The sequence below is a fragment of the Oncorhynchus tshawytscha genome, linkage group LG04, assembly GCF_018296145.1.
Source record: "Oncorhynchus tshawytscha isolate Ot180627B linkage group LG04, Otsh_v2.0, whole genome shotgun sequence".
Classification (NCBI taxonomy): Eukaryota; Metazoa; Chordata; class Actinopteri; order Salmoniformes; family Salmonidae; genus Oncorhynchus; species Oncorhynchus tshawytscha.
This window is the reverse complement of record NC_056432.1, coordinates 60,123,500-60,138,320: the sequence shown is the minus strand read 5'-3', so window position 1 is coordinate 60,138,320 and position 14,821 is coordinate 60,123,500. Positions and strand designations below refer to the sequence as shown.

Here is a 14,821-nt window from a genome sequence, read left to right as displayed (position 1 = left end):
AGATTTTGCTGTGTTAATGAAACAATTTAACAACGTAACCCCAGTTTCTCCCGGGGCTTGAGTAATTATATTTTTCCTGTGTACTGAGACAGAAAGGCTTAAGTCAGACTTTATACACAAAATAACAGTGGATGGGAGAGGATAGGGGGAAGGTGGGAAAAGTAAAGGCGTCAGCTTGTTTCAGTTCGGATGGCGCCTAGCCGAGTTCCAAACGAGTGTGCTCACATACTCCCTTAAAAAGAGCGTCACTTGAAAAACAAGAACAAAAGCGGCAATAGTACTGTTTGTCCATATTGAGATGGCATAGCTAGTATACACCTTCTCAAAACAGTTGGAACTTTTCTATAATAACTCACTTCATTTTGACATTTTTGCAGAGATCTTAGATGTGCAATTTTACATCTAACTAAGATGTTTGGTGCAGTATTTCTCAAATATTTTTTTTTTTAAATCACGTAAATTAGTCGTCTTTCGTTGAATTACAACCAAGACTTACTGAAGAATCTCTACTGTTGACCAATCACAGATGAAGGGGCGTAGACTTCAGCTACCGACTTCGGCTTGCTTCAAGAAAAAAAATGGGTTTGCCCCCCAAACATCACAAAATGTAAGCATAATACAGTATATGTACTAACTGTTTCAGCTGGGAAGCATGTGGACGTCTTAAGGAGGGTGAGAGAAGAAGGGAGGAATAGGTAAACATGGCAGATTTGCTCAAGGGGACAGACAAACTAAAAGAACACTAACTGAAGACACACAGACTTTCTCCAAAGTGTGCTGGGAGACAGTGAGAGGAGTAGAAAGTGCTGTGCAGCTGCGTCTGAGACTGATTTAGTCTGATCAGTACCAAGGCATGTTTTAATAAAACAGACACACAGGACAGAGTCGACATGTATGAAATGTAGTGAATATTCCATAAACAACTGTATCAACACGGGGGCCTATGGTTGACATATGACCAAATGACATGCATATGTAAATTAGAGGTCGACCGATTATGATTTTTCAACGCCGATACGGATTATTGGAGGACCAAAAAAGCAGATACCGACTAATCGGCCGATTAAAACAAATGTATTTGTAATAATGACAATTACAACAATACTGAATTAACACTTATATTACCTTAATATAATACATCAATAAAATCAATTTAGCTTCAAATAAATAATGAAACATGTTCAAATTGGTTTAAATAATGCAAAAACAAAGTGTTGGAGAAGAAAGTAAAAGTGCAAAATGTGTTATGTAAGAAAGCTAACATTTATGTTCCTTGCTCAGAACATGAGAACATATGAAAGCTGGTGGTTCCATTTAACATGAGTCCTCAATATTCCCAGGTAAGAAGTTTTAGGTTGTAGTTATTATAGGAATTAAAGGACTATTTCCCTCTATACCATTTGTATTTCATATACCTTTTACTATTGGATGTTCTTATAGGCACTATAGTATTGCCAGTGTAACAGTATAGCTTCCATCCCTCTCCTCGCTCCTCCCTGGGCTCGAACTAGCAACACAACGACAACAGCCACCATCGAAGCAGCGTTACCCATGCAGAGCAAGGGGAACAACTACTAGAAGGCTCAGAGCGAGTGACGTTTGAAACGCTATTAGCGCGCGCTAACTAGCTAGCCATTTCACTTCGGTTACACCAGCCTCATCTCGGGAGTTGATAGGCTTGAAGTCATAAACAGCGCAATGCTTGACGCACAACGAAGAGCTGCTGGCAAAACGCACGAAAATGCTGTTAATGAATGTTTATGCGCCTGCTTCTGCCTACCACCGCTCAGTCAGATACTTAGATACTTGTATGCTCAGTCAGATTATATGCAACGCAGGACACGCTAGATAATATCTAGTAATATCATCAACTATGTGTAGTTAACTAGTGATTTTGATTGATTGTTTTTTACAAGATAAGTTTAATGCTAGCTAGCAACTTACCTTGGCTTACTGCATTTGCGTAACAGGCAGTCTCCTTGTGGAGTGCAACGAGAGAGAGGCAGGTCGTTATTGCGTTGGACTAGTTAACTGTAAGGTTGCAAGATTAGATCCCCCGAGCTGACAAGGTGAAAACTTGTCGTTCTGTCCCTGAACAAGGCAGTTAACCCACCGTTCCTAGGCCGTCATTGAAAATAAGAATGTGTTCTCAACTGAATTGCCTAGTTAAATAAAGGTATTTTAAAAATATTTAAAAATCGGCAGCCAAATTTACCGATTTCCGATTGTTATGAAAACTTGAAATCGGCCCTAATTAATTGGCCTTTCCGATTAAATCGGTCTACCTCTAATGTAAATATTGTACGTCATTGTCCATAACTTCTGTCTAGATTTAGGGGCAAAAATAATTAATGACTAAAGCTAAATAGGATGGACTTGCACTGTGAAGAGGGCTCCAGCAATGTGACAGGTAGGTGACCTACATAACAAAAACATGATCATTTCCCGAACGAGTGACTTAAGAAATGTAGGATAAGCCATAGGATGACTCTATTTCAACGCTCTGAGCTGCACTCAGTCAGTCATTCACACACAAAAACAACCAGCCTTGCCTGTGTCAAATCCCTTGTGCTGCTGGTGGTTCCTGACTGAGGATAAATCCTCAGAGATCTGACCTGCCAACAAGGCAAGGATGGGTGGCTTGGCTGGCCTGGGAGCGGCAGGGACATCAAATCTACCATTTTACAAACCAAACACGCACACTGGGGTAGCTACAGAAACCGCAGTTCGTCCTGTTGAGGAGTCAAAACAGAAATGCCTGCCGAGATGCTGGTTGGTGCGTGCAGAGAGCAGGCACCCCTTCCTGGAACCCAAGCCCAGGGACCAGGCACCAGTGTGATTGGTGAAGATAAGTATCAGTCCACTGACTCAGCAGGAGGTGGGAGAGACAGACCTGCTCTCTCTGCTGTGCTTCCCTGCCTGGGAAAACACCACGACAGTCCCACTACCACTATCGACCATCCCTCCTCCCTCATTCATGATCCCTGTAATTATCCGACCAGTTTACTCACTGACACACCAGTAATAACACACCATACAGCAAGAGAAGGATACTGGCAGACTGGGTAGTCTGCTTGTCTGAGGCAATGAGAGAACATGTGGGGTCGTTAATCTTTCCCAACACACAGTGGTGTCACTCCTCCTAGATTCTAGAGAAAATTATATGTCATTGAATCTAGTCTACAGCTGTGTTTGGTACTTTTGGCAAAACATAGATTAGGAATTCTGTAAGAACACTCAAGTAAGCTGTCAAACTCAATTCTCTATCTAGCCACTATTCTGGGGTCACAGATAGAAAGCAGTGAAAAGAAAAGAAATGGTAGACTGCAAACAGTGAAAAGGCACCCCCATATCTCTAGGATTTAATGCTGTGATTATGGGTGAGAGATTAAGTCTTTTTAAAGGAGGTTCCATGTGATTCAGATTATAGAAAGGCAGTGCATCTCCACCTCTGCCCTCCCTGTGGTATGTTGTCCCCCCCCACCTGTCTCTGCTGTGCCCGTCAGTCTTCACATTCCTTCCACACATAAAGGTATCTATAGGACAGATACCCACTGATAAGGTAAGTGCAGCACTTCATTATATCATTGTTACCAAAACATAACAGCAGGTTGCCCTCTCCTTAACAACCCATGACTAAATAACAAGAGGGAAGACACTTCCAACAAGAGTATTTTTTTCTGTGCTGTATAACTCTATGACTTCAAAGAGAAAGGAAAAATAACACTACATCACAGCAGGCCATTTAAGGTGCATTTGAATTAAATTTGTCCCCCCAAAAATGTGTGCATTCTGAGTAGCCATCTTTGACATTTTCCATTCCAGTCCCCCTCTTGACCCAGTCGGTTTTGAGCAGAGGTTGTGTGCTCTAGTTAGCTATCATACGAGCCAAGACAGAGACAAACACCACAGTGCTTATTTCACGATAATATGCAACACAGCCATGTGAAACTGGAATAGAATATGGCATTGGACAGGCTGAAGGACAGCACCCTTGCCAAGAATACTCTGAAACCCCCAGCATTCAGTGACAAGTGTTCAGCTGCTGCTCATCCAGGGGCACCCTTGGACGACAGGATCCATCTTGGACACAGACCGTGTCAGTTTGGGACATCTTAATGAAGTCTCCAGCATGGGTGAGTGCATTCAACAGAAGAGGAAAGGGGGTGGGGAGAGGAAGAGGGGGAAATGCCACTCCCTGGAGAAAATACACAGGATCTCCTCATGTGACAGAGAGAAAAGCCCTGGCTTAGCATTGCAATGTCCACTCATGGTAATAACACAGCGATTACAGAATTGCAGCACTATTCAATAACAAAACACAACAGCTACACATTAAAGCTTTGCAATGTTTCATCATCTAAAATCTGTAAAATCATGTCTCAAAAGAAAGGTGAAGTTGGAAACCAAATAAGTTTGCTTATATGGGTGATTGTTAATGGCTACAACCATCAAACTAGTAGCAGTAGTTGTTGAAAGGATAATGAAAAACTGTGGTGCACATTCATGTTATAAACTTATCGTTCTATTTATCATTATCACATCAATTCAGGATATTTATCCAGGTATGGATTCTTGTCCTTATTGCCCAGCTCTAATTCAAACACAATCCAAAACAAACCATTACGTAACTCATCAAAATTATGTAATACATTGAAATAATGTATCATACGACATGTATTAATATAACTCCGTAAGTAACTGTAGTTTGTAATGCATGTTATGAATGCTTTATGAGAGACTTAACAGAAAGAATTAGGCTACCACTACATAACATCTCCCCATCAGGAGACTGAAAAGATTTAGCATGGTTCCCCAGATACTCAAAAGGTTCTACAGCTGCACCATCGAGAGCATCCTGACCGGTTGTATCACCACCTGGTATGGCAACTGCTCGGCATCTGACAGTAAGGCGCTACAGAGGGTAGTGTGAACAGCCTAATACATCACTGGGGGCAAGTTTCCTGCCATCCAGGACCTATATAATAGGCGGTGTCAGAGGAAAGCCTATAAAATTGCCAGACACTCCAGTCACCCAAGTTATAGACTGTTTTCTCTGCTACCGCATGGCAAGCGGTACCGGAGAGCCAAGTCTAGGACCAAAAGTCTCCTCAACAGCTTCTACCCCTAAGCCATAAGACTGCTGAACAATTCATAAAATCACCACCGGACAATTTACATGGACACCAGCCCCCCCCCCTCCTTTCGTACACTCGTATTTGTTTGTTACCTATGCAGTCATATCGCCCCCACCTACATGTACAGATTACCTTAACTAGCATGTACCCCTGCACCCTGACTCAGTACCGGGGCCCCCTGTATATAGCTTCGTTATTCTTATTGTGTTACTTTTATTATTACTTTTTATTTTAGTCTACTTGGTAAATATTTTCTTCTTCTTGAACTGCACTGTTGGTTAAGGGCTTGTAAGTAAGCATTTCACGGTAAAGTCTACACATGTTGTATTCAGCGCATGTAACAAATAAAACTTGAAAACAGACATAAGAGCTACGAGGGTAGCGTTGGAGATTCACCAGTACTTTTGTATACTTTTTAGGCAGTATTTCTGAATGTAAAGTTCACGAGTCAAAGGTGGTCCCTGAAAATTGCGTCACATACGTGCACGTCATTGCTCTCTCTCGCTCTGCTGTGTGTGCACGCATCTTGCCAGCTGTCACTCTAATGGCAAGGGGCTTAAGCTCAGGGGCTAGAACTTGAATTGCTATGGGGCTGGCCCACGTGGGAGAAAATGGCGTCGCACAGCTTTCAGTAAACAGTCACTTTCTAACTAGGGATTTTGTGGACAATTGTGGTAATACAGTAATTCTGCTCATAGATTATGCATGTATGAACTACACATTGACACACCCAGCCCAAAGCAGGAAGTAAAAAAAAAAAAAGTTACTAGTCACCAAAGTTCTGTAGCATGTCTTTAAGCATAACTTGGTTGTAATTTCACTACTAGATAAACTAGAGATAAAACGGTGGAGTCTAGATAACTGATGGTCATGTGGGCAGTGCTCTTGATAGGAAGCAGTGTTGTTTTAGAACACGTTGTCTGACCAAAACTGAGAGCTCAGCTGCACAAGGGGCCAGGGCTCCTAGCTCATCTTCATGGGGGCCACTTGAGACCCTCTGTCCGCAGACCCTCTCATGGCACAGAAAAAGTGAGAGCGAGATAGACTAGCCCCGTCTGCACTGAAACGTCCAGCAGCTCTCTCTAGCCATATTGTTTTATTTTAAAGGACAATTCATAGAGAGTGACATAGCGACCAGTGATACAGGAAAACATCACCTCTCCAGGCCACAGAGAAGCCTAATTGCACCCCCCCAATCGCTGATGTAAATGTGAGATGTGTAATCAAAGGAAAACGGAAGACGTACCGCTCTGAGTGAGTCCGCTAAGGCCACAGGGACTCGTCCTCATAATTACCACAGCCTCTCCAGCCATACATGAGAGGGAGGGCAAGAGCACAGACTGCAAAGCCTTTCTAACCCCCTTGCTTAATTTCACTACTCTTCTTTCACCCTGAAAACACAAGCACGTGGCCTATTTTTAGAGCGAGCTGATACAAATAATTTATTGTATTTTGTGGTGTTGTATTCCTATTCAGCGAGTGTAAACAGCAAGACAAGGGAGGGATGAGGATAGAATTAAAATGTATTGTGGAAGAAGAGTTAATGTCTTCATGAGCTGGATTAATAGGGTTTCACACAGCTTTTGAAATGTTGGCAACATCCACTCCTACTTCGTGCTCCAGCAGAAACACTACTATGAAAATGCTGCTGCTACTGCTGTGCTGAGTGAGCTTTACCTAATCCCCTTTTCAGATAAACATGAGGCTGTGCTGCACACTTCCTCCAAGACAGGAAATGCATTATGATGAGGACAATAATAAGTAAACAATTATGTGACACTGTAAAAACTACCACTACATTTCCATGACTGGAATATAATTATTTTATTTGGGTTTGATTTTAGCATGCTTGACCTTTGAAAGAGATTATGTCACCACAACTACAGATGTGATCATTATCTATTCCAGGTGTCACAACACTCTGGTCTAGAAACAGCCTTCAGAGCATTCTCTGTATCCTTCATTACTCAATGTGACTCTGACCACTGCAATGTGTTGTGAAATTCCTCTGGACGAATTTGTAATACACATGGGCCTGTGCCTGGACTGTTAAAACCACAGACATTCAAGTTACACTTTTCACACAACATTCCTGACATTACTCATAGCTAGAGAGATATTGCATGTATTGTGTATTGTACTACAAACATCAATAGGAGTTAAATAGTTATGTGAAGTGAATTCGGGGGGTGTGGGTCTGAGGGGCATGCACTGTTTGATGTGGCCTCAAAGCTATTCCTTAAATCAAGCAGTGATCCCTGAACAACAGTCCCTAACTCAATGTAAGGTAAGGTATCCTATAATGAAAACGTAATCATCCAAGCAGAGGTGATGTATTCAGATTAGAGGTCGACCGACAATGATTTTTCAACGCCGATAGATTATTGGAGGACCAAAAAAGTCGATAACGATTAAAATCTGCAGTTTATATATATATATATATATATATATATATATGTATATATGACAATAACAACAATACTGAACGAACAGTTATTGTAACTTAATATAATACATAAATAAAATCAATTTAGTCTCAAATAAATAATGAAACATGTTCAATTTGGTTTAAATAATGCAAAAACACAGTGCTGGAGAAGAAAGTAAAAGTGCAATATGTGACACGTAAAAAAAGCCAACGTTTAAATTCCTTGCCCAGAACATGAGAACATATGAAAGCTGGTGGTTCCATTTAATATGAGTCTTCAATATTCCCAGTTAATACGTTTTAGGTTGTAGCTATTATAGGAATTATTAGGACTATTGCTCTCTATACCATTTGTATTTCATATACCTTTGACTATTGGATGTTCTATAGTTCTATAGTTATATATTGGATGCACTATAGTATTGCCAGCCTAATCTTGGCTTGAAGTCATAGCACTGTGCTTCAAGCATTGCGAAGAGCTGCTGGCAAATGCAGGAAAGTGCTGTTTGAATTAATGCTTAAGAGCCTGCTGCTGCCTACAACCGCTCAGTCAGGTTGCTCTATCAAATCATAGACTTAATTATAATAAACATACGAGCCTTAGGTCATTAATATGGTCAAATCCAGAAACGATCATTTCGAAAACAAAACATTTATTCTTTCAGTGAAATACGGAACCGTTCTGTATTTTATCTAACGGGTGGCATCCATAAGTCTAAATATTGCTGTTACATTGCACAACCTTCAATGTTATGTCATAATTACGTAAAATTCTGACAAATTAATGAATCTTTGTTAGGAAGAAATGGTCTTCACACAGTTCGCAATGAGCCAGGCGGCCCAAACTGCTGCATATATCCTGACTCTGCTTACACTGAAGGCAAGAGAAGTGACACAATTTCCCTAGTTAATATTGTCTGCTAACTAAATATGCATGTTAAAAAATCTATACTTCTGTATTGATTTTCAGAAAGACATTGATGTTTATGGTTAGGTACACATTGGTGCAACGACAGTGCTTTTTCACTAATGCGCTTTTGTTAAATCATCACCCGTTTAGCAAAGTAGGCTGGATTCGATGATAAATTAACAGGCACCACATTGATTATATGCAATTCAGGACAAGCTACTTAAACTAGTGGTATAATCAACCATGTGTAGTTAACTAGTGATTATGTTAAGATGGATTTTTTAAATATAAGATAAGTTAATGCTAGCTAGCAACTTACCTTGGCTCCTTGCTGCACTCGCGTAACAGGTGGTCAGCCTGGCACACAGTCTCCTCATGGATTGAAATATAATCGGCCATAATCGGCATCCAAAAATGCAGATTACCTATCGTTATGAAAACTTGAAATCGGCCCTAATTAAATCCGTCAACCTCTAATTCAGATTGAACAAGTGGGCCAGAGAGTGACAGCCAAATGAACCAGAAGGCTTATTTATCAGTGAACACATGCTGGTAGCAACACATTCTGTCAAAACAGATGATAGCCTTCTTGAAAGACCAAACACCATCCAGCAAACAGAACGTTGGACTTCAGTTGTCACTTGCACTTTCAATGGACAACCCACTTTAAATATCCATAGTATGATGTAGTGAGATACATCACATAGGACAAACCTGCATTACATCCCCTGAGATGGTTACACCTGAATTGGAAAAACTGACCAAACCTGAATTTCATTTGTGTGAAACTACAGTACACATTCCTAGGTTGTCAGACAACTCTGTGTGACAGAGAACACAATTGGCACACTTGAAAACATTGGTATGCGTTATAATTTGTGGATTAACCTATTTACAACCACTCCCACAATGTGTTGCTGCCAGCTTTCACCTGGTCGAACAGGGTTGAAACAAGCCAAGCCACTAGAACAACACTAGTACAGATACATGACGTATTTTAATCCACACGGCCTTGACTGACTAGACTGGGTCATAGCCCATCTTTTGACCCTACGCAGTGTGTGTGGAGAAATAGCATGTACAATTGAGACATGTCTAACTTGAACCCGTTCACTCGAAAATCTGCATAGGCCCAGTAAACAAACATGATTGCCCGGTAAATGACGCAGAGATAAAACTACGGGTTGTAGTTCACTATTGGTTCTAATGATCAATCGTGTCATTGTACCAAGACTATGATATAATTGATTAACACTGGACATTATTTTACCCCGGCTTTGATTGTCGGTAAACCAACCATTACAGTGTTGCATGGCATTATGATATCGTCCATTCAAATCAAGTTTGCCACAGTAACTGTTTTCACTGTCAGGACACACTCAAAAATGTAACTAACCATCAGCATTGAATAAATGGTATGTGGCCCCCAAATGTAGATGATCAACACGTGTTTTATTGTGGCACCCCTGACAATAATATGCAAAAGTTGTCAGTTTAGTGAGTCATGTTTAGTGAACCCGTTCGGTTTTTCTACTTTTCAAAACATTGGAAAATCCTGAATGTTTCATGATCAATACCTCCCTGGTCGTATGAATGACATTCACCTAACGTAAATAAAGTTGAGGTAACGTTCGATCATGTCGATCTCATCAACCACTGACAACATTGACAGAGACACAAACTAGACGAATAATCTGATGTTGATAGTATTTCCCAGTTTCCCTTGATGAGATGATTATGCATTAGGCGCAAAATAGAATATGCTTCGTAACTTTTTTCTGTAGTTCCATCGGGTATCCTACCTTAGAAGCTGTTTTGGCAGACATTTTACTTGCTTACTCCGCTCCCAAAGTAGCAAGTTAGTGTTAGTATTATCACTTCAACCAAAGCGCAAAATTCCTTCTTCTGAATTTCGCCCAGCTGCCGCCACGCCGGGCAATAATATTTTATTTTTTCAGGACGTCGTGAAACATGACCCAAATTTGTGTGTGAAAAGTCCAAAGTTCATTATCTTCAGTAGTTTGCCTTCAATGTAACTTCACCCTATATGCCTATTCATTTGAAATTACTCCGTTTGAAATAGTCCAACTCAAATACGTTGCCTTTTTGTAATTTCTCTTAATGAACGTTGGTTGAAACGTTTGAAGAAATGTAGATATCACTTCGTCCGCAAATCCAAAGCAGTAAAACTGCAATGGCAGGCTTTGTATGCCTCTCCCTGCTCGATTCTCTCCTCTCCAACCAACGATCATGACATGTCTGACTGGAAGAGTCCATTGCACCTCTGTAGGGGTGATGGCACTGGATGGAAACCAGGGCATTGACGTTTAACTAAATATACTTACTCTAAACAAAAATATTATGATTATGCATGCATGTCAGACATTCAGGTCAAACGTATACGTTATATTTATATTTTAATTTACCCGTATAAATTATTCTTAATGCAACAACAAAAACACGGACATCACTATTTTTCTTGATAATGAACTATGCGGACCATGGACAATTGTGAAGAGAGGAGAGGGGATTTCGCTGATGTGATGCTGCTTGCTGCATGTTCACGTTTACTTGGTGACTGACAGGCCTGCAGTGTCTATTTACTATATTGAAGCACAGTACTTGTGAACTCCTAAAACACCTGGGTTACCTAACATATCCAGCTGACGCTGACAACGATAAAGTGAAAATACATTGATTTATATGATTCTTGAAAAATAAAACTTAGAACTATTCTTTCAAAAATATCTTGTAATATGTATGAAAACACAATTTTATATTATTATGGGACTTTGCAACCACACTAGTTGGTGGCATTGCAGTCAAGCCTGGGACACAGACAGTCTACAGTTTCATAAGTAAAAGTTGTAAACCAAAGAAACATATTTCAGGTCAACTTTCAACTGAAAATCCAGTCAATGACTTTAAGTTGGATTTTTGTGTGGTTGATAACCAACCACACAGGAAACCAAGCAGGCCATAGCTGTCATTCAGAATACTTCCTATGGCTTTCCGGACCCCCACCCACAGGATGCACTGAACCTCAGAACTCAGCTTGCATTGTTTCAAAGTAAACAATACACTGTAGGGCTATATCTCTCAATGTAAAATAAATCAGTTTATACATTACATGTAAAGCAATCAGAAGTAGCTTCAGCCTGTGACATAATGAAAAAAGAACAATGATGACTACATGTTCATCTAAGTAACTACTTTGCTCTGAGCACACAGAGCTCCTCTATTTCCATCCCACGCAGCCATTTTGATAAACCAGGAAATCACGTTCACACACAGCTCCTGACTATTCTTACAGCTGGCGCAAGCCAGAGGTGCCCTGTAGATGTGGATGGTCTTGGGTTAATTTGCCACTAGACCAAATCCCACAAAGCAAAAACCTAAGGCAGTTTGTCAGACAGGGCTTGATGCATCAAGCTTAAGAACAGCTCTCAGCCATGGTATATTAGCCATATACCACACCTCCTCGTGCCTTATTGCTTAAATATAACATTCGGCCTACAACTAAATAGTGCACTCTTAAATTACTATAAAATAAACTGTATTTGTCAGTATCTAACAATCTAATCTAATACGAGGTTGGACTCAAAAGTAAAATACCGAAAGAACAATGAAATCTACATTTGTATCAGTATTTTTAAAAAGCATATTTGTTATATCTGCAATATGAATGAATGACCACATACTAGTATAGATGCCAGCCGCTCTGTCCTCCTGTAAAGGTAACTTCGTCCCGCATCCACCAGGGAAGATATCAGAATGTTCAGCATTCTATCTCTCTCAAGTAACCAGGCTAATTTGCTGTTCTAAAAGTAAACAAGATGGAGCTAGAACATTTTAATTGATCTACCCCAAACACTGTAACCCAAAGAAACAGAGAGAAGAGTACTGCTGCCTGCTTTAGAGACAAATACAGACCTGCAGTATCTCCTGATGGAGAAGAGAGAGGGGCATTTGTGACACTAAAACGTGATCAAAGGAAGCTTTGTCCTGCATGGCTCCCCCCCGCAGTACCCAGAGCAGCAGCACACAACAGCTCTGGAGCTCAGGTGCTGCCTTCTCATGGAAGAGCAGGCACATGGAAAACACTCTGCCACAGAACAGGCCGAAACACGCAGACACAAAACAGGCACACGTTAGTGAGGAGAACACTTCACAGAGTTATGCTCAGCATCCCCAGAGCAGAAAACTAACGTGCAGTGAAATAACATGAAGCACACACCCTGAACTGCACTGTGTGTCCTAACTGGATATTACAAGATAATAGACCCTCAACACCATTGTTGTAGGCATAGTACTTTCTCAGCTTTAAAAAAGCCATTGTTGTAGGTGAGGTATAGTCCTTCTTTCTCAGCTTTAGAAAAGGGGGATGAGAGTGAAAGGGAGAACAATAAACACAGGCCGAGCTATAACACCTCTCTGCTTGTTAGAACAACCAATCTGAGGGAGAGGTCAAGATCTTAGAGGCCAGTTCCTGCCAACAACAGCAGTCTTTGATAAGTCCACAGTTGTTTTCTTTCTACATTTTTGCCCTTGAAGTTCTTCAATAAAAAGTAGCCTACATGCCAAACCACTCAGATATGCAATTTCACAAATGTGTATTCTTTTCTCAAATACAGGAAGATAATGAGGACAGTATAATCAAACTTGGGGTTTATACTATATATTATTGTGAAAAGGGGAGAATAGTTGATTATTACTTGGGAGACACAAAAAGTCAAAGTAATACCACACACGGTCTAGAATGAAGCCAAAATGTCATTCATGATTATGTAGGAGTATATCTTTTCCCAAACTCACAAAGTAAGAAAAGTGGGGGGGGAAAGAGAGGGAAAGTAATCCCCTTGTTCTAATAACACCATGCTAGTTGAGTCAGTATAGGGAGGAGGAAGTCAGGGTCCTGTTTCACTGTCTGTCCATCTTCATCTGGGCTGAATTAAGATCTGATTGGTAGTTTGTCTTATCTTCCCTGGGCTCTATTGACTCAGGAAATTCTTGCCTCGGTTACGGCTCTAGTGGGGTACTGTGTTCTGTTTCCACTGTTAATGAGAACCCTCTGAAGGTCAGGGCCTGAAGGAGTGGAGTCAAACCAACAGCAAGGAGTTCCTTTAGTAATCGTTACTGGACGATATCTACCGGGGAACAACAAGACCCAGTTGCCTATTAGGGCACACAAGGACAAAGACCCACTTGTACTTTCCAACAGAGAATAGCCAAACTGAAGCTTGAGAGAGAAAAAAAAAAATCAATATTTTCTATTTCCTCTGTGCCTACAGCACTTCTCCTTCTCAATTTATTGGTTCAATCTGCATTTAATCTACATTTAACATTGTTTTATATGCATTGGAAAACCTCTTTTTTATTTTACCTTTAAGAACAAATTCTTATTTTCAATGACAGCCTAGTGGGTTAACTGCCTTGTTCAGGGGCAGAACAACAGATTTGTACCTTGTCAGCTCGGGGATTCGAACTTGCAACCTTTTGGTTACTAGCCCAACACTAACCACTAGGCTACCCTGCCACTAGGCCACCCTACTGCTCTACTGGAGTTTACAATGTGAAATGTCCTCTTCAAGACAAAACAAGCTATTCAATTAAGTTGAAAGAAAGGGGTTGTCCACAACTAGGATTTATTTTTTATACTTGGATTTTAGGCATATGTCAAGCTTTCCATATTAAAGATTTCTTGGATTATACTTTGCCATTCTTCACATTTTGGGGCTTCTACTTTATACCAGTTACGGGTAATGGCTTTTTTTTACTTACAGCAAGGTTAACTTTGATCAGGTATCTGTCCCCGCCCATCACACTCATGGAACATTACTTAGGTACATTACAGGGCAAGTTCTAGGGACTTCATATCCTATGACATCTTTTAACACCAAACATACATTGTCACGAAACAATTACATCTTCTGACATTCCCCCAAAACATGGGTGTGGTTGGCATGTGCATGGCCACACAGCCACCAGCATGGCTGTTGTACATCTATCTAGCTGTTGACTTTTGATTCTAGGAGTGCTAAAAAAAAGAAGTGTAATTTTCCCCCAAAAAAACTCTCCATGTTCTTGAGTTTGTATTAGTATGTTGAGTACTGCATATATTGTCCCAGTCTTCATCTGAGATGTCTATATTCAGTTCCTTTCCCCATTTTGCTTTAATATAAAGAGTTGACTCTTTTCTAGAGGCTATCAGGCCATGACAGAGTGAAGAGATTGTCTTGGACATTACCTGTTTATATGCATTTTGAATCACATGGATAGTCATATTTGGTATTGAAGAAGGTCCTGTAATTTGTATCTCTTTTTCAAAATAGTCCCTTAACTGTA

General features: G+C 40.5%; 1 protein-coding gene across 13 annotated transcripts in view; it reads right to left on the bottom strand.

Moving 5' to 3' along the window:
- tjp1a (tight junction protein 1a) overlaps nucleotides 1-14,821 on the bottom strand; it is a 149,562-nt gene that overhangs the window by 60,624 nt on the left and 74,117 nt on the right. The window contains exon 1 of one of the 13 annotated variants that reach the window (XM_042320965.1): nucleotides 12,178-12,276. The exons of 11 other annotated variants lie outside the window; for them this stretch is intronic. In XM_042320965.1, the coding sequence (XP_042176899.1) occupies nucleotides 12,178-12,261 (84 nt within the window). In that variant the 5' untranslated portion in view covers nucleotides 12,262-12,276. Of the gene's footprint in view, nucleotides 1-10,278; nucleotides 10,721-12,177; nucleotides 12,277-14,821 lie in introns of those variants that run through there. One more of the 13 variants, XM_042320967.1, reaches the window with a different exon arrangement.